This window comes from Peromyscus maniculatus, chromosome 1 (genome assembly GCF_049852395.1).
Source record: "Peromyscus maniculatus bairdii isolate BWxNUB_F1_BW_parent chromosome 1, HU_Pman_BW_mat_3.1, whole genome shotgun sequence".
In the NCBI taxonomy this organism is placed as follows: Eukaryota; Metazoa; Chordata; class Mammalia; order Rodentia; family Cricetidae; genus Peromyscus; species Peromyscus maniculatus.
In genome coordinates, this window is record NC_134852.1 from 66,561,058 (window position 1) to 66,583,821 (window position 22,764).

Consider the following 22,764-nt stretch of genomic DNA (forward strand, 5'->3'; position numbering starts at 1 on the left):
AATAGAGGGAGTACTGAGTGGGTGTAGAATTTTTGACCCTCCCAAGGGGGTAGGTGAGGGTCAGAGCCCACAGTGGGATGCCTGGGGAGGTAGATGACTCTTTAATCCTGGAAATGTCTGCTTTGAGATTTTGTAAAATGATATGATATGCTGAATCTCCAAATCTGGCATTTGGGGACTGAGTTTTTTAAAGGAGATATTTGGTGCAGAATGAGTCAGACAAGGCACTTTCACATAATGTCAGGGTAGATTCTGAATTATACAAAAACACAGAAGTTTCCTCCCTCAAACTTTTGTACAGACATGCTTGTGAACCACTAATTTTTCATTTGTATGTACGTGTGTAAAGTGGACCATGGCTTTTAGTAGATTACTAATTCTAGTCCTGCAGCTTTCTCTCTCTCTTCCTCTACAAAAGGTTTCTTGGGGCATTGATGTTTAAGGTAATTCTGAAAGAGGGTGGCCAGGTCAAAGGCATGTCTGAACCTCTGAAAGCTGAAGTCCAGTCTTTGTAGGACCATTATGTTCCTGAGACTACCCTATGGAACCTTGTGTTAAACTACTTAAGTGACTGACCTATGGAATTCTTCATTGAGTATTTCTAAGTTTCATTTACTTTGATTTGAACAACACTGGGGCACACTCAAAGGTATTCAAATGGGAAATCAGGGTGGGCAGGCATATGCTTCTACAGGGAGACTTCTGATGGCATGGCTGTGTGCCTGAATTTTGGCTCAGGAAGACTCACAGCCTGCATGAATAGCAGCAAGTTAAGCATGCTTCCAGACTCTAGAGCCCACTCCCAGAGGGAGATTCACTGGAGAACAGCACTGATCATCTTGACTGCCTGGACATCCTCCAATACACCTATGTTGAGAATCAGATTTCCACACAAGTTTTACATAAGCCCTGTCCCATCCATGGCATGGTACACATATATTAGTACAGAATGCAGAAAGAATGCTATTGCCCAGTCATAACTGCTGAATTATTGGAAAAATAGAGGGGAAAGGGGCATTGGATTAAAAATGGACAGAACACCTTGGTGGTTCAGCAGAAGGTCTGTCATGTCTGATGTCAAAAACCAAAGTAGGCTGATAAAACTGTGTCCACAATGCTGCTCTGGTCACAGGTCTTATGCCTGAATTTTTATATGCAAATTCAAATTCATAAAGTTGGTTTAACTGAATTGTTATTTGTGCATAGAGTTTTCTGCCTGAAATATGATTTCCTCACCAATTCCACTGCTTAATAGGCTTAAAATTACTGTAGGCTGTGGTTAAAAGGAGTTTACTCCCTTTCTTTATTCTTTACTCTCTGCTTTGAGAAAGGGCAGCCAAAACCCTTTTCAATTCCTGTAACTTCTGGCTGACCTCTTCCCTGTGCAGAACATTTAGAAGAACCACATGTCAGATGCTGTCCCCTGACCACGCTGGTAGGGTGTGGGCTGTGTCCCCTGGGAGCAGTGACCGAGTACTTCTTGAACAAGGCTCTCCCATGGTCTGCTTCAGAGCTAAGCCTATTCATATAATTCACTAAAATACCCTCGGGCATTCCTTCCCTCTGGGATTCCAGAAGTCTCAGTCATTCATGCAGGGCTCATGGACGCTGACCTTGACCACATTGCCATGAGCCCTTAGTGTCAAAAACTTGTGTGCATGCTGTGAGTTCCTTGAAAACATACTTTAAAATGTTCAGGTAGCTACTTATACATGCATCAATGTGGGCCAAAACTACTGTAGAAGCAGGAAAATTTATTTAAAGAAAGAAAAAAAAATATTGATAGCAACAGAAGGTCATGTTTCCATAACTGATAAACTAGAAGGCTAAGGAGGAAGCTATGGCTTTAAGAATTTATTGAATGTCTGAGAAGAATCTGGCCTAAGGAGAAAAGCTGGGAAATGGTTCCCACTTAAGGATAAGGGCTTCCATATTTGATGTTGTTATGGACCTGATTTCGTCTCACTCAAACCTCATATGTTGTGGTTCTAACTGCATCACCTCTGAATGTGTCTATATTTGAAGATAAGATACTTAAAGAGCTGTTTAATTAAAATAAGGTTATATGGCTAGGTGTTTATCCAATATGGATGGTGTCTTTCTCTTTGGAGGAGAATGAGACACAGACACATCCAGAGGGCACACCCTGTAAGGAAACAAAGAGAAATGGCTACCAGAAGAGAGACCTCAGGAGAAATGGATCCTGTAGATGCCTTGGCCTCAGACTGCTAGCCTGAGACACAGTACATTTCTGATGAATAGGACCTTCAACCCTAGTGCTCAGTGGTTAGGAGTGTAGACTGCTCTTTCAGAGGCCTTGAGTTTGGTTCTCAGAATGCACATCAGGCAACTCACAGCCTCCTGTAACTCTAGGTCCAGAAACTTGTTGCCCTCTTCCTCCTCTGCAGGCAACTAGAGAGTTGAGCCACTGCACACAGCCTGCTCCAAAAGCCCCAACAGCTCCCATCTTCCAGACTCCAGGCCAAGAGGAAGCCCCAGAGTCAGCCATAGGCACAGGAACCCACACAAGCATCCACACAGTTATGTATGTGTGCATAAATCTTTAACAAAAGGCTTCCAACCTGTGGCATGTCACTGTGGCATCCTGAGCTAACTCACATGCACAGGCTGACTTTAAAGGCCTCTTAGATCTTGTCAGATTGGTCCAGGCCACATGGAAATAAGAGTAATGGAGTCTGACCTCTTGCAGGAGTAGACCTACTGTTTAACTGGAACAATTGAGGGATACCAGTCTCTCTGTGGGAGTGGAGACTGTGTGTCTGGGTGCATGGTGTTCGGGCTTTATAGGACAGAGAAGAGGGGACTTCGGTGGTGGTGGGGTTGTTTATGGCTCCAAGGTCAAATAAGTTCAGCAGATGTTCTCCTTACTAGGATGGCTTTCTTGTTCTTATACTTGTGCTGAGTGGGGAGTTTCTTTGCTCATCTGAGGTTTCTAGTTTTAGGTGGTTAACCCTTTCAGGCCCATTAGGGATGATGTCTCGAGAGTCTGTGGAGGACTGCGAATCTCAGGGAGACTTAGCTGCAGAAGTGCGGTGACTGAAGTCATCAGTTTGAAGTTGTCATTCAGCACTAAAGCTTCTGCTGAGCATGCACAGACCCTAGGTTTAACTCTCAGTACCACAAAAAAGAATGCAAAACAATGTAGGGGATGGGTGCCAAGGATAAGACAGACAAAGAGGCAAGAGGGCTTCAGCGGGAACAGTGGAGACCTCATTTAGTCCATTTGAATAGTGTGCCAGCAGATAATGTGATCTGAGTAGGAAAGTCAACACTATGGAGAAGCTGTCGAGAGGCAAACATCAGGGCACTGAGTCCTATCTACCTACAGTAAAACGGGAGACAGTGTGTTGCTGGGATTAGCTCTTAAGCTCTACCACAGAGTAGAGCAAATTCAGTCAGAATTCTTAGAAGAGAGGATCTAAGGCTCCTAAGCTATAGATGTGGCGGTTACCCCAATTTGATCCTTATGCATCATATATGTGCATCTGATTATAATAATTCTATAACCCGTAAATATAGACACAAAATTACATCCCAATTTTACATAAAACGTTTAAAAATAGATACAAAGAAAGGTCACCCAACACACACACACACACACACACACACACACACACACACACACACACACAAGTTCTAAAAAATAATATATCAAGTTTCTGAAAGGAATTTTTGTATTTTATCACCAACAAAATGGCTGGATTGCTGTATTAGGTTGACAAGTCTGTCATAAGCAAACACAACAGGTTGGCCGTTTAAATCAAATTTTCCTTTCTTACAGTTTGACAGCTGGAAGCCTGAGGTGTCTCAGGCCTGGTTTCTGCTGGGCCTTCTCCTGTGGGCTCACAGCTACTATCTTCTCCCTGAGTGTTCACATGACTTTGGCTTTGTGTGTGGGTTCTTGGTGTGTCCATGTCTGCCCTGTGTGTGAGAACAGCATTTCAGTGATCCATCCCAAGGGCATCATTTAGCTTGCATGACCCTTTAGAGACTCTTTCTCCTACTGTGATCACATTCGGAGGTGATGGGGATCAGGAGTTCATTGAATTGGATTTAATGATTTCCTCAACAGCTGAGAAAACTAGTTGACTCCATGTGTGCTTCAGCGGCTGCTTCTTGAGGCCAGGCCAGAGGAGACCGGAACTGCCTTCATCATATGAAGCTACCAGGCTGGAAGCATGGCCTCATTCCTACTCAGGCTGAGGCCACGTGTGTCCCTACTGGGCAATGCTGGTGGCCAGCTGAGACAGGAATCTTGTGCAGCACATAGGAAGCTGTATAGCATGGAATTTCTTCCTTGTTGTCAAAGAGAGGTAAAGGATGCCTGGATGTCAAAATGAGAGCAGAAAGGCAGGGGTAGACCTCCATTTGTGTGTGCAGAGGGACAGCAGAAGCACTTGATGAACAGGCTTTGGGAGTCTAGTCAAAGTCCATAATCCTGTTTATTGGGAAACATCTTCTAGTTAGAGCTTAATCACAAGAAATAAAATATTAAAATAAAAGACCAACTTTCAAAGCCATGAATGGGTTGAGCTTAGTGGTAGTGTTGAGCATGCTTGAGGCCTGGGTTACATCCTAAGACTGAAAAAGAAAACTAATAACTAGTTATACATTAAAATGATGTTTAATAAAATATACTTGGACATTTAAAAAGACAACTGATAAAAAACTGATTATGGAGGACATAATAAAATACATTTTTGTATTACAGATAAAGTTAATGGAATAATAATCAAACTAAGACACAGTCTGCCAACCTTACTAATTACAAATAAAAAGAAAAATAACATTTCTGTAAGACTCCAGGAACTATATGCACACAAGTAAAAACCACATTCAGAGTCTTCCATTCCCAGGGTCTCCTTAAATGACCAGTTATAAGATTACACAGGAAAAGCTATGCTCTAGAGGCCCTATTTAAAATCCAATAGAACTCCTTGTACCTATGATGGCTCATGAAGCCTTCAGTGTCTTTACTCTTAGCCACCTGTATGACTCCATAACCTCACTTCTAAGGTGGGAGAGAGATACCTCCTATCTCATAGAGTACTAACCAAGCTCATTCATGGAGATGTCAGAGGATGCTGTGGGTATATCATCACTCAAAGATGTCACCTGCTGTTTTAATGATCAGATGCCATTCTCCCTTTATCCTATGAATGTATTAGGTGAGTTGGGATTCTGAAAAAAAAACAAAAACAAAAACAAAACTCCATTGTAGTTTCTTTAAAAATCATGACTTAAATGGGTACCCAGAATTAAGCACTAAAGTGATATATTAGAGCCCACGTGGCTTCGGTCCTTGGATGTGATGAGGGATTGAAGAAAGGACAGACACACAGACACGCGTGCAGGAAAACTGGGATCAGGTGGAGGACTCTTAATTGTTGGAGTGGCACCTTCTAACACTGGCAGTCCAGAACCTCAGCATTTTTATTAGGTACAGCCCAGGAGGAGGGATTAGCTAGTCTTAGTAGGAGTTACCTGTAAGCCAGCAGCCTCAGAATGTCAATAATTTGGAGGAGGAAGCTGCACTTTCTAATATCTGTGCACACTGGTCACTCTTTCATAAGCATTGGTACTTACTCAGACTTCCAAGGATATCTTGGCCATCTCTCTGATCCTCGCCTGGGTAAGGCTTTGCTGCTCCCATGAGGTTGAAGTCCTCAACGTGGCCATGCCTCTGCCAACAATGCACATTCCTTCAGGACTTCACTCACTCAGGGCTTCCTCAGCATCCTATGGCTATATAATTGTTGAGAAAATGACCAGTCATAAAAGCCCAGATCAGTTAAACACATATTTATAGAAATTTAGTAATTAATGTGTGTAAATATACTATTAAATTTTATGAAATTGAATAACAAAAATCTGTCTGAGTAGAAGATCTGTTTTAAATGATAATTTAACAAATAGAACCTGAGTCTAAAATCTCATATCTAATTAACGAAGGCCACAAAGTGTGTTGAGATGTGGCTGAGAGGATTAAACATAATTTTCTTTGTCTTACACAAGAGGTGGTAAGACCCTGGCTCATCAATTTATCATTTATGATTGAGACACAACCTACTTTTTTTTTTTACTAAACGTTTAAATGTAATTGTTACTAGAATTAAAAGTTTTAAAAATAATTGTACTAATAAGGGAGCAAACAGAACATAAACAAACATTATACAAAGACAGCCATATAGCATGTCAAAAGTGAAGTATCCAAACAAGGTGGAAACACAAGTTTTGTCTGGACTTAGCTTTTAAACAGGATCTCAAAGGAATGTAGAAGAGCTGAAAGTAAACTAGAAATCCAAATAAGTCTTGGTAATAGAATGGAAATGACAGTGTGAAAAGGCAGTGATACATGGTGTCTACATATGATAGAGTTAATGCTTACCAGGCAACAGAACAGAGACAACACAACAATCATTTCCAAAGACATGATAAAAGTATATCAATCAAACAGCAATCTCTGAAAATTAGCAGACTTACAACCTTTCCTAGTGTCTATTGAGAATACACATTCTTTTCAAGACTACACAGAATAGCTGCAAAAATTCCTATACTGAACCATGACTTAATAACTGTGTGTTTTCAGGTCTGTCTCTGAGCACAGTATACAAATGGCAAATTAAAACCAGAAGAAATGGCTGGAATTGTAGTCTAGTGGTAGAGCACACATTCAGAATGTGTGAAGTACTGGTTCCATCTCAGGCAGTGCAGAAACAGGGGAGAGAGAGAGAGAGAGAGAGAGAGAGAGAGAGAGAGAGAGAGAGAGAGAGAGAGAGAGACATACAGTGAGAGACAGACAGAGAGAGAGACAGAGAGACAGAGACAGGGACAGAGAGAGACAGAGAGACAGAGGCAGAGAGAGACATAGAGAGACACACAGAGGCAGAGAGAGACAGACAGAGATACAGAGAGACATATAGAGAGACGGAGAGATACCCAGAGATAGTACTAGTAGAAGTAACAATATTTGTGGCATAAGTAGAATTTGCAGTTACAGCCAGGCAAACAGTAACGTGAACCATTCCAAAGAGATTTACAAAGTACTAGATTAGAAAGTACCCTACTTTGGCATTCAGACACTTAGCAAACACAACTCACACACCAAGACTTTGAGGTATTGGGCCTCGAGGGTGGGCAGGCATTCATTCTTGTCGTGAGACTCATGATCACACCACAGCCTTCACTGAAGTCCTTGAAGCCACACTTAGGATTGAAATGAAGCCTTGGGTATTTTAGTAATTTTTAATTGAAGCAAAATACGCAGACTGCCTTGTAGAACTGGCTTGATGTACAATCTCTCTTTAATTCACGGTGGTTTAACTCATTCAGTAAAATCTGCTGGAATTTGAATGTTGCTCCATGGTTAGTGAGTGCTATACCATCTGACTCATGATGCGGGACGCAGGCAGCAAGCCAAGGCTTCTGAGAGCACTGCCATTGAGGTCTGGCTTGTGTTGGGGCCCACGCCAGCCCTGAGGACATGCATAGCTCTCACTGCCACTTTGGGTTTGTATTCCTCTTTTTCACGGCAGTGAGTGTCTTGTGGGGTCATGCAAATGAAGGGAGAGGGATTTGAGAAGGATTAGCACAGAGAGAAGGACAATTGGCTTTTAGATCAAGGAACAGAAGACTTTGTGGTATGTATTGTCCAAGAGAAGACACCAGTAAAAAGAGCAGCACTGCAGTTAGGAGAGAAGGCAGATTTTGGTAGAGAAAGTTCTAGAAGGAGGACCAAGGAGATGCAGGCCAAATAAAGTTTAATACACCAAAGAAGGAAGAAAGGAAGGCCTAACATTATCGCAGCTTGCTGGGGGAGCTGACCGAAGTGGCTGCTGTTTAACCTGGATGATAAAACCACTCTTGAAAGAGTCTGATGAAGAAAGATCATATTCTGAAGTGCGAAGATAAGCGTATGGGAAGGATCTAGTTGCTTCCAGAAGTGTTGAGCAGACACTTCCTAGACAGGAAGCCAAGTGTGTACTGGGCCAGGCCATTGTGTCCCTGCACGGTGGGGATGTGCAAAGTGGAGATGATGCTCGGCAGGTACAGACGCCCCACCCTCCCAACAGTGGGGATGTGCAAAGTGGAGATGCTCAGCAGGTACAGACGCCCCACCCTCCCAACGGTGGGGATGTGCAAAGTGGAGATGATGCTCGGCAGGTACAGACGCCCCACCCTCCCAACAGTGGGGATGTGCAAAGTGGAGATGCTCAGCAGGTACAGACGCCCCACCCTCCCAACGGTGGGGATGTGCAAAGTGGAGATGCTCGGCGGGTACAGATGCCCTACCCCCAACACAAGAAGTGAGTGCTGGCTGCACACACACACACACACACACACACACACACACACACACACTGGGCTGAGGTGCATAGTGTGGGTGTGCATTGGAAAAATGTAAAAAGTCTTTTTTTCCCCCAGAAAGAATAGGGCATATAACATTCCCAGTTTCCTCCTCTTTCTTTTGGTTGGCTAAGATGATAGTAGATCTATTTATAAGGTTAAATGCACGGGGGAAAAAGCCACCCGGATGGCACATCCCGGAATGGAACAAAGGTAGATATTTTAGTTTTAGCCTTGGGTGTCCTTCTCTTTCCAATCCTGTCTTCTTTACTTTGATGCACTTCTCCATACTGTGATATCTAAGAAGTCTGTACTGCTTCCTAGCCTGCGACTGCTGCTGAAAGCTGACTACAGTGCTCTGTGCTAGAGAGCTGCTACTGATCCCCAAAACTACTTCCAGGCTCTGAATCCCCCCTCTCTCTGAGGTCCTCTGGGCTCTCTCCCATCGTGTGCACTTGCATTTCCATGCCTCTGCTGGAAACACAATGATGAGGCTTTATCTTTAGGAGATGGGAGGCTCTCCCAGCCACCTCTCATGAAACACATTAAAGAATGGCCTCTCTAGGAGGCCCATCAAATGAAGAATGAGCCATTTCAAATAGGACTGAGACATACCTGAGGACAAGCCAAATGCCGAAGGGCTGATCTCAAGGGGCCCTTTGGCTACAGAAAGGTTGTCACCTGTGCGTGCATTCCTGTGGTCAGCCTTCACAGGCCTGCAGAAGGAAAAGCCTTCTTGTCATTGGTTGAAAACATGATATGATTCAGTGGCTGAGCATCTCCTGCCACAGCGGAAACCCTGGGTTTATCTCTAGCACTGGCTAGAAGAGAGAAACTGGACCACCTTTGCTGAGTGTCTTTTTTTTAGAACTGTAGACTTGCTGCCATTTGGAAAAGAAACAATAGAGAGTTTCAGTCTAAGCTTCAGGCAGGAAGTTTTCTTAGCAAAGATTTTCTGTTAAATACAGGCCTGTGCAGAGCCCTGGTAAAGCATCTCTTCCCTGCCCTTTGCTTTCTAGCTGCCTGGAAGCCACTGCGTGTTCAGACTTTTTTTTTTTTTTTAAACTTAAAACTAAATAGTGCTGCCTGCCGTGCATGCCTGTCTCAGCCTTCATCTGACAGTTTGTATCTTGATTTGCACTTTGACATTCAAGTGTCTTTTGTCTTGTGTAAGGCAATGCGGTGGCTGGGCAGGAACAGTTTGGAAAGAACCGCAGGGAGACAGGAAAACATGTCATGCTGACAGCGGAGCACCGGTTCTTCTCCTAAGCCCTTTGGTGGAGACGTGTTGCCTTTCACAAAGCCTTGGGGAACAAGATGAACGAGTCTGCAGGGAATTAGAAGCTCCTGCTGGACTTGGAGCATCCTGAACTGTATTGTGTTGGTGTTTTCCCGGAGGGACAGGAAGTCATTACGTTTGGCTCCAGGCTGGGGAAGGGTGTGAATCTCTGAAACACCAATGCAGCTTCCTCACTTGGAAGGACAGGAGAAAGCACCAGCCCCAGGCAGACTCCTGCATTGAAGCATCCCAGGAGAAGCTGCCGGTAGGCTAGAGAAAGCCACTGAGCAAACAGCTGTGCTACCATGGCGGTCACATTACCCAAGGAGCATAACAAATACAAGCAGAGGGGAATTTTGGGGGGTGGGGTGGGGGCTTTTTTTTTTTTTTTTTTTTTTTTTTTTTGTGGCCTGGCATAAATGAGCCAGGGATGTCAAGATCCTGCCAGCATGTATGCCTCATGCTTGTTTCAGACCCACGTTTTCTGCAGAAATGTCACTCTGCAGAGTCTGAAAGTTGCATCTGGGCCAGCACTTCCTGAGACTACCTGAAGCTGTGGCCTGCCTGAGCAAACGCTTCTGCTGGATGGGGCCCTGCTGGAGTTCTGAAATGCAGCAAGTCCAGACAGTTGTGTGTGATGAAGGACTCCACACAGATTCCAAAGATTTAGAACAAAAAAAGATGCGGAGCGTTTTTTCCTGGTCTGCAAAGACATATTTTACAGGCCTAGAAATCTACCAGTGTGCATTTTTTTTTGTGAGTGAAGGCCTCTAGGACCTCACTCTACAGGCAATTATCCTTGAGTGCATTTTTCTTTGTTGTCATATCATAATCCTATTAGCAGGTGGTGAAGTTGGGCTCTAATAGAGCTGAATGGGAACAAAGTACATCTGTATGAAAGGACACATTGGCATTCATCACATTGTATGCTGATCTAAACCATGAATAGAAGACTATGGCTGATATTGCCCCCCCCCCTTTCTTCCTCTCTGCACCTGTCTCCAGCTCTCTTCTCTCCCCCTAGCTGGGTGCCTTACTTGGAACACTTTGGTCATACTGGCACTGGCCTGGAGTGATTGGTTATCCTGAAGCTCAGTGACTATTGAATGTCTCCCTGTGTACTCTGTCCCAGATCCTCTGTCTTGTTAAAGAGACACAGGCTGTCTTGTCAGCCTCTAGTTCAGCAAGCCTCTCTTTAGGCAGGCCCTTCAGCTCCTCTGGATATGGTGCTCAGCCACTTCACTTCTCAAAGGAACAGCTCATTCAGCCTAGCAGCGCAGCTTCCCCAGAGGCTTCTGCCCCTGCCCCCCACCCCCGGCTGCTGTTCAGGGGCACTCTGTTGGTTCCTTTGTCCACTCGAGGTCCTCCCACACCTTAGGGGACAGTTGCTCCACCAGTATCCCAACCCGTCCACAGCAGCCATGTGTCAAAACACTGACATGCTTGCCACCCAGTCTCCTCGGTGGGATGCCTGGGGAGCAACTGTCTCCAGCCATGACCACATTGTCTTCATTACAGCGACACAGGATGGCTCGACACACATAAATCAATAAATACAGTTCGTTGGTTTGGATCATCTCAATAGATACAGAAATGGCCTCTGATAAAATCCAACATCCCTTCATGATCAAAATAATGTAACGGGGGTGTTTAAGGACGAAGGAATCATACTCAACATAATAAATGATATGTATGACAGACCCGTAGTAACTGCCACACTAAGTGGGGAATAACCGAAAGTACCCCACAAAGATCAGGTACCAGCATGGGGTCTGCTCTCTCCACTCTTATTCAATATACCACTTGATGTCTTAGCTAGAGGTGTGTGATAAGCAAAAGACATACACGGGATCCAGATAGGAAAGAAAGCTTTCTGCAGGCTCTAATTGCAGATGATTATAGCTATATCTGTTAGAGACCCTAAGGAAAGACTCCATGAGAAAATTCATAGATCTTAACAGTTTTGGGATTGCCTAAGAAATGTTACCATGCCATAATTTTAAATGAAGAGGTAAGGAGAGTTACAATGGAAGTTTTAAAACACTGGAGAAGATGTAGAAGATGGAAAGATCTTATATGCTTGTGCTGTCTCTCTCTATTGCTATGATGAAACATCGTGAGCAAAGAAACTTGGAGAGGAATAGCTTTATTCAGTTTACACTTCTGTACCACTGTTTGTTCGTCACTGAAGGAAGTCAGGACAGCCACTCAAACAGAGCAGGAGCCTGGAGGCAGGAGCTGATACTGAGGCCATGCAGAGGAATAAAGCCGTGGTGATGTCCAAGGCCCCAGCTGCTGCTGAGGTCCATGTCTGTGTCCAAGGTCCTGCTGCAGCTGGGGTCTGTGGGGATGTTCATGGCCCATGTTGACATGGGGATCATTGGGACCACATTGTGCTAAGCCGGCCCAGCCCTTCACTGGCCCTGTGATGGCTGGCCCTGCCCCTTGCTGGATACTACAGCAGGAGAGATGATGGCCCTACCCCTGAGGGGTGAGCGTGCCCCTCACACTCGGGAAAGATGGCCCCACCCTCACCATAGGCATGCACCTCATGGGGGAAGTACATTGTGTATCTCAACAGACCACATACTACAGCTTCCATGACAAGATTCTTGTCTTTTTGTTTGCTTGTTTGTTGTTTTGTTTAGTTTGGGGTTTTTCTTTTAAATTTGGTTTTGATTTGGCGGGAGGTGGTTGCAAGGGCAGAGGGAAGACGTGAGGAGACAGAGATAAGTGGGATGGGAATGTGCGACGTGAAACCCACAAAGAATCAATAAAAGTAAAAACAGACAAACGAAACCCAATAGTCTGCTCCATGGCAGTTCTGTTTTGCTGTTCTGAAGGCCGCGTAACTACAAAGTTATTTTAGAAAAGTGACGTGTGATCTCACCGCCATGCTTCCATTAGTGTGTGTGCAGTTTGCAGACCCAGCCCTTGGAGAGTTCAGGGCATTTGCTGCCCTCACGGCTCGGCTGGCACAGCCATTCATGTCTGTGCTGGTTTCGCTATGCAGGCTTTTAGCAGTTTAGCTTTATTGATGTATTTTAAAAGGCAACTCAGGGTTGCATTGGATTTCTCTACTCTTTTTCTCTTTCTAATTTTGTGTATTTATGTTCTCATCTTTATTTTCTTTTCCTTCTGCTTGGTTTGGGTTTGCTTTTCAGTTTTTTTTTCTATTTCTTTAAATAAGAATCTTACCTTAAAGATCTGTGATTTTTGAAATATGAACGTTCAGTTCTATAAACGCCCTCTCAATCTGTGATATGTAGTATTTTCATTTTCACTCAGTTCTGCATATTTAAAGTTTTTCTCTGTAAAGTGTCGTATACACAGGGGCCATTTTGAAGCATGTTTTTGATGTCAAGCTACATGAGCTTTTTAATTAAAAAAAAACTTCTATTGATTTCTATAATTTAATTGTATATGGTCAAAAATTGTGAATGGTAGTGCTTATTTTAAATCTTGAGAGGTTTATTTTATGGGTCAGAATATCATCCATCTTGGTAAATCCTGTGTGGATGTCTGCTGTTCCTGGGTAGAATGTGCTATGGTACCGGTAAGGTCCAGCTGTCTGACGACACTGTGTGCCGTGGTCTTGTTTGTTTTCTGTCCAGATGTACTGTCAGTGTAAAGGAAGAGTGACATGTTCAGGTACAATGAGGGTTTGACATGCTGTAATCCATGGCACATTTGCCATTCTTACCTGTTGGTGTTGCTGGTATTTGTGTGATGCAGTTCCAGGTCTTCTGTTTGGAAAATGCTTAATTAGAACTGCTCTTGGTAGACCGGGTGCTCCATCAAGGTGCACCGCGTTCCTCCTTGCCTTGTGAAGTGTAACTGAAGCAGAAACTGCGGGCTGCTGTGCTGCTGTGTGGGTACTGACCTGAAGTATTCACTTGTCTTTGGAGTGAGTTGAACTGATATTGAACTTTTAGGTACAATGTCTGTACATTCATCACTAAATTTTCTTTGCTCTAATTGCAGTTTATGTGATATGAATATAGCTGCTCTTTTTCTTCTCGTTAGTGTTTGCATGGTTTCTCTTCTATACCTTCTTATTTTCAGTCTATCCACGCCATTACAGTAGAAGAGAATTTCCCATAGATAGAATGTAGGCCTTTTAAAATGCCACTCTGTAACTCATGTTTTTAATAGGCATATTTTGGCTTTTCACACTTAATGCAGTTAGTGATTGGTAGTGCTCCAATGTGCTATTTTGATTTTGCTTTCTGTTGGTTTTCTCCTTTTAGTTCCTTTATTTCTTTTACCACCATTTCTTAGAGTTCTTCAGAGTTTCTTCGTGCATCCTCTGTATACACTGCTGGCAGCTGACCCTCACGTAACACTTGCTCCTGCTGTTTCACCATCCTCGGCATGTGCAAACCTACCTTTCCTTAAGTCTCTTTGTGCTCACATCTACGTTACAGCTGTTCTAAATGTCCTTTGTGTATTCTTGAAGAATCACATCAAAGTCATAATATTTTAATTTCATTTTTGCTTTGTTTTAGTATTGAAGATTGAATCCAGAGCCTTGTGCATATCAGACAAGTGTTCTATCACTGATTTTATATATATATATATATATATATATATATATATATATATATATATATATATATATATATATATATATATATATCCCTGGACTAATTTTGTTCAATTTTTAATGGACACATAAAATTGAGCATATTTATGTGTTCATGGGTATATGCATTGTGTAATGATGAAATGGAGGTAATTAGTATAATCCACCACCTGAAACATATATGGCTTCTTTGTGGTTAAACATTTAAACTCCTTTCTAGCTACTTACATCTTTTTCTTCAATCTGAAAGCTGAAGCATTTAACTGTTTCTTCTTCTTTTCCCTCCCGCCCCCGAGTTCTTCTCGCACGGTCCTAATGATGGAACATCTCCTTGCAGGAGATCTTGTCATCTGCTTCCCTTTTGGTTTTCCTTCACCTGTGAATGGGAGTTGGGATGGACACAGGAGCCTGCTCTGCTTCTGCTGACCCGCTGCTTTCTGATGAGAAAACCACATTTTGCCTACAGCTACACTGTCATTCCTCTCTCGCAGCTCTGAGAATTCTAATCCCGTTCAGGAGTTCGATTTGTTGCCATGTGTTTTAGCAGAGGATCTCAGTGCCTGGAAGAGGTCCCAGCACCTTAGGTCTTCAGAACCGTGGCTCTCAACCTTCCTAATGTGTGACACTTTACTACAGTTCCTCATGTTTGTGGTGAACCCCAACCATAACATTATTTTCATTGCTACTTCATAACTATCATTTAATGTAAATATCTGTGTTTTCTGATGGCTTTAGGTGGCCCCTGTGAAGGGGTCATTTGCCCTCCGAGTGGGTCTTGACCCTCAGGTTGAGAACTGCTGCATTAGAGTGTCATTTTTTTCCAGAGTGTGTGTGTGTGTGTGTGTGTGTGTGTGTGTGTGTGTGTGTGCATATTTCAGCTGTTATTTCTTTGAATACTTTTTTTGTCTCTTCCCTCACTCTTCTTCTGCTGACACAAGTTAGAGCTTTGTCATGTGGGGCCCCAAGGATTTGTACTTCAGTTTTTCAGTCTGCTTTTTCTCTGGTGAGTGACTTGCTATTCTTTTGTCTAGATGTCTTCTTGTTTGTGGATCTTTCCCCCATACGGTCTCTCATATTACTGTGTCTATCGGTTGGCTCTGACTAAGTATTTCCATTTTAAGTTCCAAACTCACCAGGTCCCTCTTTTAATGTGCTGCGCTCCTTTGAAGTTGCTTTCTCCCTGTCTGTTTCAAGTGTGTTTGTAATTGCTTGCTGAGTACTTGTGGAAGAGGAGACCTGCTTCTTGCAGTTCCCCTCTCAAGCCAGCTGCGTAGTCTCAGGCCTCTTTGCATCTAAGCAGGGGTAGAAGTCCAGGTTCCCAATGCCTCTCCACAGACTCCACAGGAAGAGGGCTCCATAGAGCCCAGAGAGGTTGAAGACCTGGCTCTCTCTGTGGCCTGTGCCAAAGAGGCAGACTGAAGATTGCTGTATTAATAAAACTTCTCTGGAGTATTTGCCTCTATCTCAGCAGTTACCACTGCCTACCTCTGCTTCCCCTTTTCTGTTCCTTTGGCTAGAGCAGGCTTTCCTTGGGGCCACTTTTCATTTGGGAATCTACTGTCTATTGAGTTTCCCATGTGCCAGCTTCCCAGAGGGATACATGGAAGATGGGGGAAGGCAACCCACTGCCATGTCATGGATTTTTTTTTTGTTGTTGTTTGTTTTTTGAGACAGGGTTTCTCTGTGTACTTTTGGTGCCTGTTTTGGGTCTGACTCTATAGACCAGGCTGGCCTCAAACTCACAGAGATCCACCTGGCTCTGCCTTCCAAGTGCTAGGATTAAAGGCGTGCACCACACCGCCTGGCATTTTTTGTTTGTTTGTTTTGTTTTTTGATTTTTTTTTTTTCAGGATTCTCAGCTGCCCTGCTATTCTCCTTCTTTTCGGAGCCTCCTTTGTTTTTATATAATTCCCAAGAGTTTTGGCTGTGCTTGGAATGGAGGAGGGAATAGGAAAAAATATATCTTCTTCATCTTGCTTCAGAACCAGAAATCTGTTCTATAGTTTTTGAGAATAACATAATTACATTCTATTTTCCATCAGACCCCTGTGTGTTGGGTAGTTAAGTTTTCCCTTGTCAAAAACATTTCACATTCCTGTCTACACTGGTTAGTTTTTATTATCAACTTGACATGAACTAAAGATACCTGGCAAAGGAGAACTTTAATTGAAGAATTGTCTCCATTGGATTGGCCTGTGGGCATGTCTAGGGGACAGGGGAGAGCATTTTCTTAATTGATAATTGATGTAAGAGGACCTGGCTCAATGTGGGTGTATTTTTCCTAAACCAATAGTCCTAAGCAGTATTTTAAAAGACAGTTGAGCAAGCCAAGGGCAAACATACCAACAAGCAACTTTGTTCCATGGTTTCTGCTTCAACTGCTTGCCTGGAGTTCCTGATGTAGCTCTCCATGATGGATTATAACCTGTGTGATCAAATAAACCCTTTCCTCCTCAAGTTACTTAGGACATGGTGAGTTTCACAGCATAGAGTAGAGAAGTACAGAAAGAGAACAGGAACAGAAATTGAGTGGGGCATTGTGCTGACAGACCAGACTGCTGTTTGGGGAAGATTGGGAAAACATTAGGACATTGGGCCACAAAATCCACTGAGCACTCAGAACTCTGTGAGCTGTTCTGTAGGAGCTTAGACGATAAGAACGTGGAGCACAATGCAGACAATGGAGGCCTGGTTGGTGAAATTTTGCAGAGAATCAGTCTCTATCAGGGCTGTTGGTGTGGCATGTATTAAGAACCTGTGGAAGGAGCTAGAGAGATGGTTCAGTGGTTAGGAGCACTTGTTGCTCTTTGGTTCACAGGACCCACATGACAGCTAACAACCAACCATATCTGTAACTAATTCCAGAAGCTTCTATGCTCTTGTCTGGCCTCCATGAACACTACATGTATGTGCTGCACAGACAGACATACATGCAGGCAAAACACCCATACACATAAAAAAATCAAAGTAAATAAATAATTAAAAATTGAATTTGTAAGTAAAATGTTCTTCTTTACTGGGACAAAGGATGAGATCAGCTGGACCTGAGAAATCAGCTGTGGTTCATAAGGGATTGGTGTCACTGAGGTGAAATCTTCTAGGCACCGTTGCCTCTGGGTCAACTGTGGTCCAAAAGGACCAAGGCAACAGGTTAAGCTGGCAACAGAGCTTAGCAAATAATATATAAAAGCTGCCAAACTGTACTGGTTTTGAAGCCATGAAGTGGTCATGGAGGAAAGCTGAGGCTTGGCACCATATAGCATGGATGAAGTCCCTAAAATGAGGCTAGCGGAGACCATTGGTGAAGGTCCAGATCACTTACAGTGGAGTCCCTGGGATATTGGAGATGCCAGGACATGGAATAACTACCAAGGACAGTGGCTTCTGTGGATTACAGGCAGGCTCCTGAACCTATGAGGCAAATTGTGTGTGGCTATGAATGGCAGAGCTGGAGAGGTGCTGCTCAAGCCCTTTGGAGCCCTGAAGATCATGAGTGGGTTCCAGATGTCAGACACTGAGCTGCAGAGTTTGGATTAACACTACTGAGTTTGGGTTTTATTTAAATGTAGTTATTTTTATACCCAGGTTTTTCCCTTTTGGAGTAAGAATGCCTGTAACTTCTTTTTCATTTTTACAGGAATCCACAGTTAAGACACTTGGATTTTTAAAGAGATCTTGAACTTTAAAACATTGACAGTTTTATAGATTCTGGAACTTTTAAGGGCTGGACTGTATTTTATATTGTGATGTTAATGTTAGCCTGAGATCTTAGAGGCAAACAAGAAAGGAAGGGTTATGGTTCAACAGTGATGTGTTTGTGTGTCAAGCTGACAAGATTCCACTAGTCAATCTGTCACAGACTGGAGACACCTGGGGAAAGGAACCTCAATTAAGGAATTACCGTTGTCAGACTGTCTTGTGAACATGTCTATGGGGCATTTTCTTGATTCCTAATTGATATAGGAGGACTCAGACCTCTGTAGGAGGAACATCCTTGGGCAAGTAGCCTGAGCTGTATAAAGAAGGTAGGTGAGAAAGTTACAGGAACAAGCAAGTAAACGGAGGCCCTCCATTTGCGTTTCTGTGTAAAACTCCCGCGTTGGCTTCCCTGGATGGTGACCTATAACCTGTAGGATGAAATAATTTCTCTCCCCCCCAAGTTGTCTTTGATGGTGGTGTTTAGCACAGCAACTGAGCTAAGATGAAAACACCATGCAGGCTTTCTCTGGCTTTGTGCCTCTCACACGGGTGGGTGTGGGTCACATGTCTGCATGGAGCAGCAGGAGCAGTGGCTAGCATTAGTTGAGGGCCCCCCATGTGATCATACCCTGTTCTAAAGGGTTTATAGATGTGAACTCATGAAATCCTCATAATAGCCTTCATAATTAGTTGCATACCTACCCACACATTCCACATATACCTCATCGAATGCAGATGAAAGCTGTGTTGTCTGTTACCTTCTCTAGACAAGAGATGGCCTTAGCTCCCAACTCTACCTTTCAGCCTCCCCTTGCTTTAAGTGAGAGAGACTTCATGAGCGGATAGAAATATGACTTTCTTTGGAAGTCTATAGAATGACAGCTGCAACTTGACACAGCTGAAGGAAACATCAGGGATTATTTTTGGAGAGAAAAGAGTGATAAGAATTGAACCCAGATCCTCCCACATGCTAGACAAGTACTATACCAAAGATTCAAATACTGGCACTGTGTAAAATATGTGGGGAGTAGAAGACGTCTTGAGTGTATGTGGATTATTGAAATGAACACAGCCCAGTGCCCCAGACTCATGTGCATGACAAAGTCTTCTCTGGATCAGGTCCAGGGAAATGGCAACACCTTCCCCTAATCATATGTAGGTGTTGACAGAGTGTGCAGAAAATGTAGATTACAGCTTCCTCCTCTGGGATGTTTATAGCCTGAGACTGTTCCCCTATAGAGACCTCCTCCTGAGATTAGGTAAACCCATCTCCTTGGTGGGCTGTAATCCTGCATCCTCATTCAGCTGTATACAAAAACTTGCCTCATTGATTTAGATGTACAAGATGAACACACTGGGTTTCCAGAGAACTGCTGTTGTGTCTCCATCAGAGCACATGGCCCACCCAATCTGTAAGTGTGACAATCCTTTCTTCATTCCCCATTGCCACAGTTAGACCAATCCCTTAGCTGTGCCGATCATAGCAAGCAGCACCCAAACAGTAACTTACTTGGCCACCAGGAACTCCCATTATTCAGATGAGGGAACATTCCCTTGAAAAGCATGAAGAGAAAGGTAAAGAGAGGAGTGTAAGTGCAACTCTATGCAATGGGTGTAAAACATGGGCCACAGACTCTAGAGATACACAAGCATACATTAAAACTTGGAGGATTCAAAGGAACTGCAAAGATAGGGTAAAGATATTACAGCTCCATCAATTCTTAGACTATGTTCAGAGACTTCTACCAAGATTAGCTGGACCCACTTCCTTGTTCCCTTATCTGCAACAAACCTGTAGCCACATTCAGCTGCATACATTAAACCTACCTCCTATGTTCATATGTATAAAATCAGCACCCTGAGTTTCTGGACCCCTGATGGTGGAGCAGAGTCTGTGGCTCATCATTCACAGCTTTTATGTATGTGTGTCTGTATATCTGTCCTTTGTTCATTCTCTCACTACTGGAGTCAGGTTTCTGGGAAGTAGCCACATGAGTTATGGCAAAAATATTTACAACCTGAACGAAAGATCAATTTTTCCTCACATACAGGTTCTGGGACCATATTCTTCTGCAATAACATTTAAAGAGTCTATATCTTTTAGTTCTCTCCAGGTACCAGAGGCCATAACTGTCTGTTTTTCAGGTTGGGCTTCCCGATGATGCTCGTGTCCTGCACCATAGGGATGTGCTATCTCCTGATCGCTCATGTTGTGGTGGGATGGAATTAATTGCTAGCCACCATTTGAAGATCAAGGGAAACCTGGTCATCACCGGGATCAGCCAGAGGACTTCTCCACAGCACCTCTGGAGAAGAAAGGAGCTCACCCTGTTCTCACCATGGAACAGAGCTTTTTCCATCACAGGATTGTTCAGGTGGATGATGGGAAACCACAGCGCCTTCTCCCTGCAGACAAAACACGAGAAATACAAGTTAACTTCCCGAGATTCCCTACAGAAAACATGCGTATTTCAAAAACGCTTCTTGCAGTTTTGTATGAGAGATGGCACAAACCTGCCCAAGAAACTGTGCCTTTTAATTGTCAGTTCCCCTAAGAATAAGCAGTTTTTCTTACTGTAATCCCCCCATTTTAAAATAGTTACCATTTAGTTTGTATACCCCTTGAGTAGTTCTCTTTCTGGGAAGAAACACGCCGCTGTCAAGAAAACGTTTTGTGTATTTAAAAAATAAAGAATCCCCTGACGGAAGCCTTGGTAATTTATTTGCCATAGTAGTTTAGATGACATCAAACTGCATTTCATCCATTTTTATTTCTTCTCTGGAGCTTTCAAATTAGTGTTTAAACGTCTAGAGATTTGGTTTGCAGAAGACTAGACATGTCTTTGAAATAGCATTTTTATATTAACAGCCTAGAATAATCACTTTCCATTTTGAAAACGACACATGCTATTTCCATCAGTTACGCTGAAGCTTGATCAGTATGCTTGCCTCTGTTCTCTGCTCATCAACATTTTTAGGTGTGGTTCTTTTGTGCACCACCCCATGTCACACAGAAATAATGATAGCAAGGAGCCAGGGGGAGCCTTTAGTGCCCTGGCTGGGCCCCAGAGACAGTTCTCAGCTGTCTCTGCCTAACCATGAGACATGAAGGTGTCCACCAAGGACTCTACACAGCAGGGCATCTAATTTAAAAAGGCCTAACAGAGATTAGAGCACTAAGAAATGTGATGCAGGAGACCTTTCTACTTCTGTTTTCTGTTGCTGACACTCTCGGGGTGGATGTGGCTTTCCTAGAAATCAGAGCATGTATGTCTACCTCCTTCCTGAAACACTGCCACTGCTTGTGGGAACTTCTTTCTTCTTTGCATGTGATTCCTCTGGAGTCAGGCATTGTCTTTGGATGTCTTGGATGCAGTGGTAGGTAGCACGCACCTCATTTTTATTTTAAAATCTGCTCTCAACATTCCATGTTTGCCTGTTTACACCTGGTCTCAGGTCCTCCTGGTTGGTCCATCTCTGTTTCCCATGAAGCTCTCCTGCCCTTTCACTGAAGGCACTGTCTTTGTCCACCTCATGAGTCTGCATGCCAGGAGGTGGCCCTGGTGGCCTTGCTCTCCCTGCTCACTCCTGCACCACTCCTGCATCCCTACCTCCTCCCCGCTCACTCCTGCATCACTCCTGCATCCCTGCCTCCTCCCCATTCACCCCTGTATCACTCCTGCACCACTGCCTCCTCCCTGCTCACCCCTGCTGCCTGCATCACTCCTGATCACTGCCTCCTCTCCGTCAACGCTCAAACCATACTCTCATCAACAGTTTTTCCTTCACGTTCTTCTCCATCCTATCCTCAGACTTCCTCAGGCTTCCCCAACGTTCAACTTTTGATTTCTCTGCCTCCCACAACCTTCTGTGGACTTCACTTCTGACTTCCAACCCTAACTCGTCCATTGGGAGCTGCACGATTTCTTCATCTCGAGCATCTCTCCGATGTCTCTCGTTCTTCCAGCCACTTAGTTCAGGTTTTCTTCTGCTGTGGTTTGCTTAGGATGTGAGTTTTTTCTCTCTCAGGATTCACGTGTTAGAAGCTCCCTGCCCCCGCCCCCAAGTGCGGTGATTGTAGCAGATGCAGCAGAACCTTTAAGAACCAGAGCCTGGTGATGGGGGAAATGCCTTCAGAAGGGCTTCACAGAGGTCTCGTGGGATGCCTTTTAGTTCCTTCAAAAGTGGGTTGTTATAAAAGAGCAAGGCTGTCCCTCCCTGCTGTTGAGCTTCCTGTATCACATGTGATATTTCTTTTTGCATCACTCCTGACATGACACTACTCACTTTACCAAGCTAGTCAGAGGAGACACACTGGGGCCTGTAAGGTAGGGAAAGGGTTGTCGTCATCGACAGCACCTGAAGTCACAGGAAGCTGCATGGTGAGACTGGATAGTTCTCAGCAGGACCAAGACTTTCCTGCCCTCAAACACCTTGGAGTTGCACTATGCTCACAGAGAACAGAGAACTTGAGCCCATTACTGCATCCCTTACTACTGCATCAGTACCTCCCAAAGCACATCTATGCTCAGGATTTGAGTGGATGATGGTATCCTTTCCAAACAGTGCCTGTATTAACATCTGGATAAGCAAAGGTCTGGGTTCTCTGTGAAGGGTTTGCACACAATCAGAGTTTTTAAAGCTTTCTTCAAGTGTCAAGAATTAACCAACAATTCCCACTCTTTATGTTAGATTCTTCTTCTGAATGCTCAGATCAGCACACTAAATCTTTAATTCTACTTGTATGGAGTCATGTATGCATTTAGGCCATTCAAAGCCTATATTTCAATACCTGTCTCCCCCCCCCTCCAAGCAGAGTGGTAGGGTCATGTAG

The 22,764-nt window shown here is 43.7% G+C and overlaps 1 protein-coding gene across 1 annotated transcript in view; it reads left to right on the plus strand.

Annotated features, from left to right (window-relative positions):
• Oca2 (OCA2 melanosomal transmembrane protein) overlaps nucleotides 1–20,612 on the plus strand; it is a 274,614-nt gene extending 254,002 nt beyond the window's left edge. Inside the window, exon 24 of the mRNA XM_076565552.1 lies at nucleotides 20,076–20,612. Within this exon, the coding sequence (XP_076421667.1) occupies nucleotides 20,076–20,160 (85 nt within the window). The 3' untranslated portion in view covers nucleotides 20,161–20,612. The remainder of the gene's footprint in view (nucleotides 1–20,075) is intronic.
• The last annotated feature ends 2,152 nt before the right edge of the window (nucleotides 20,613–22,764 follow it).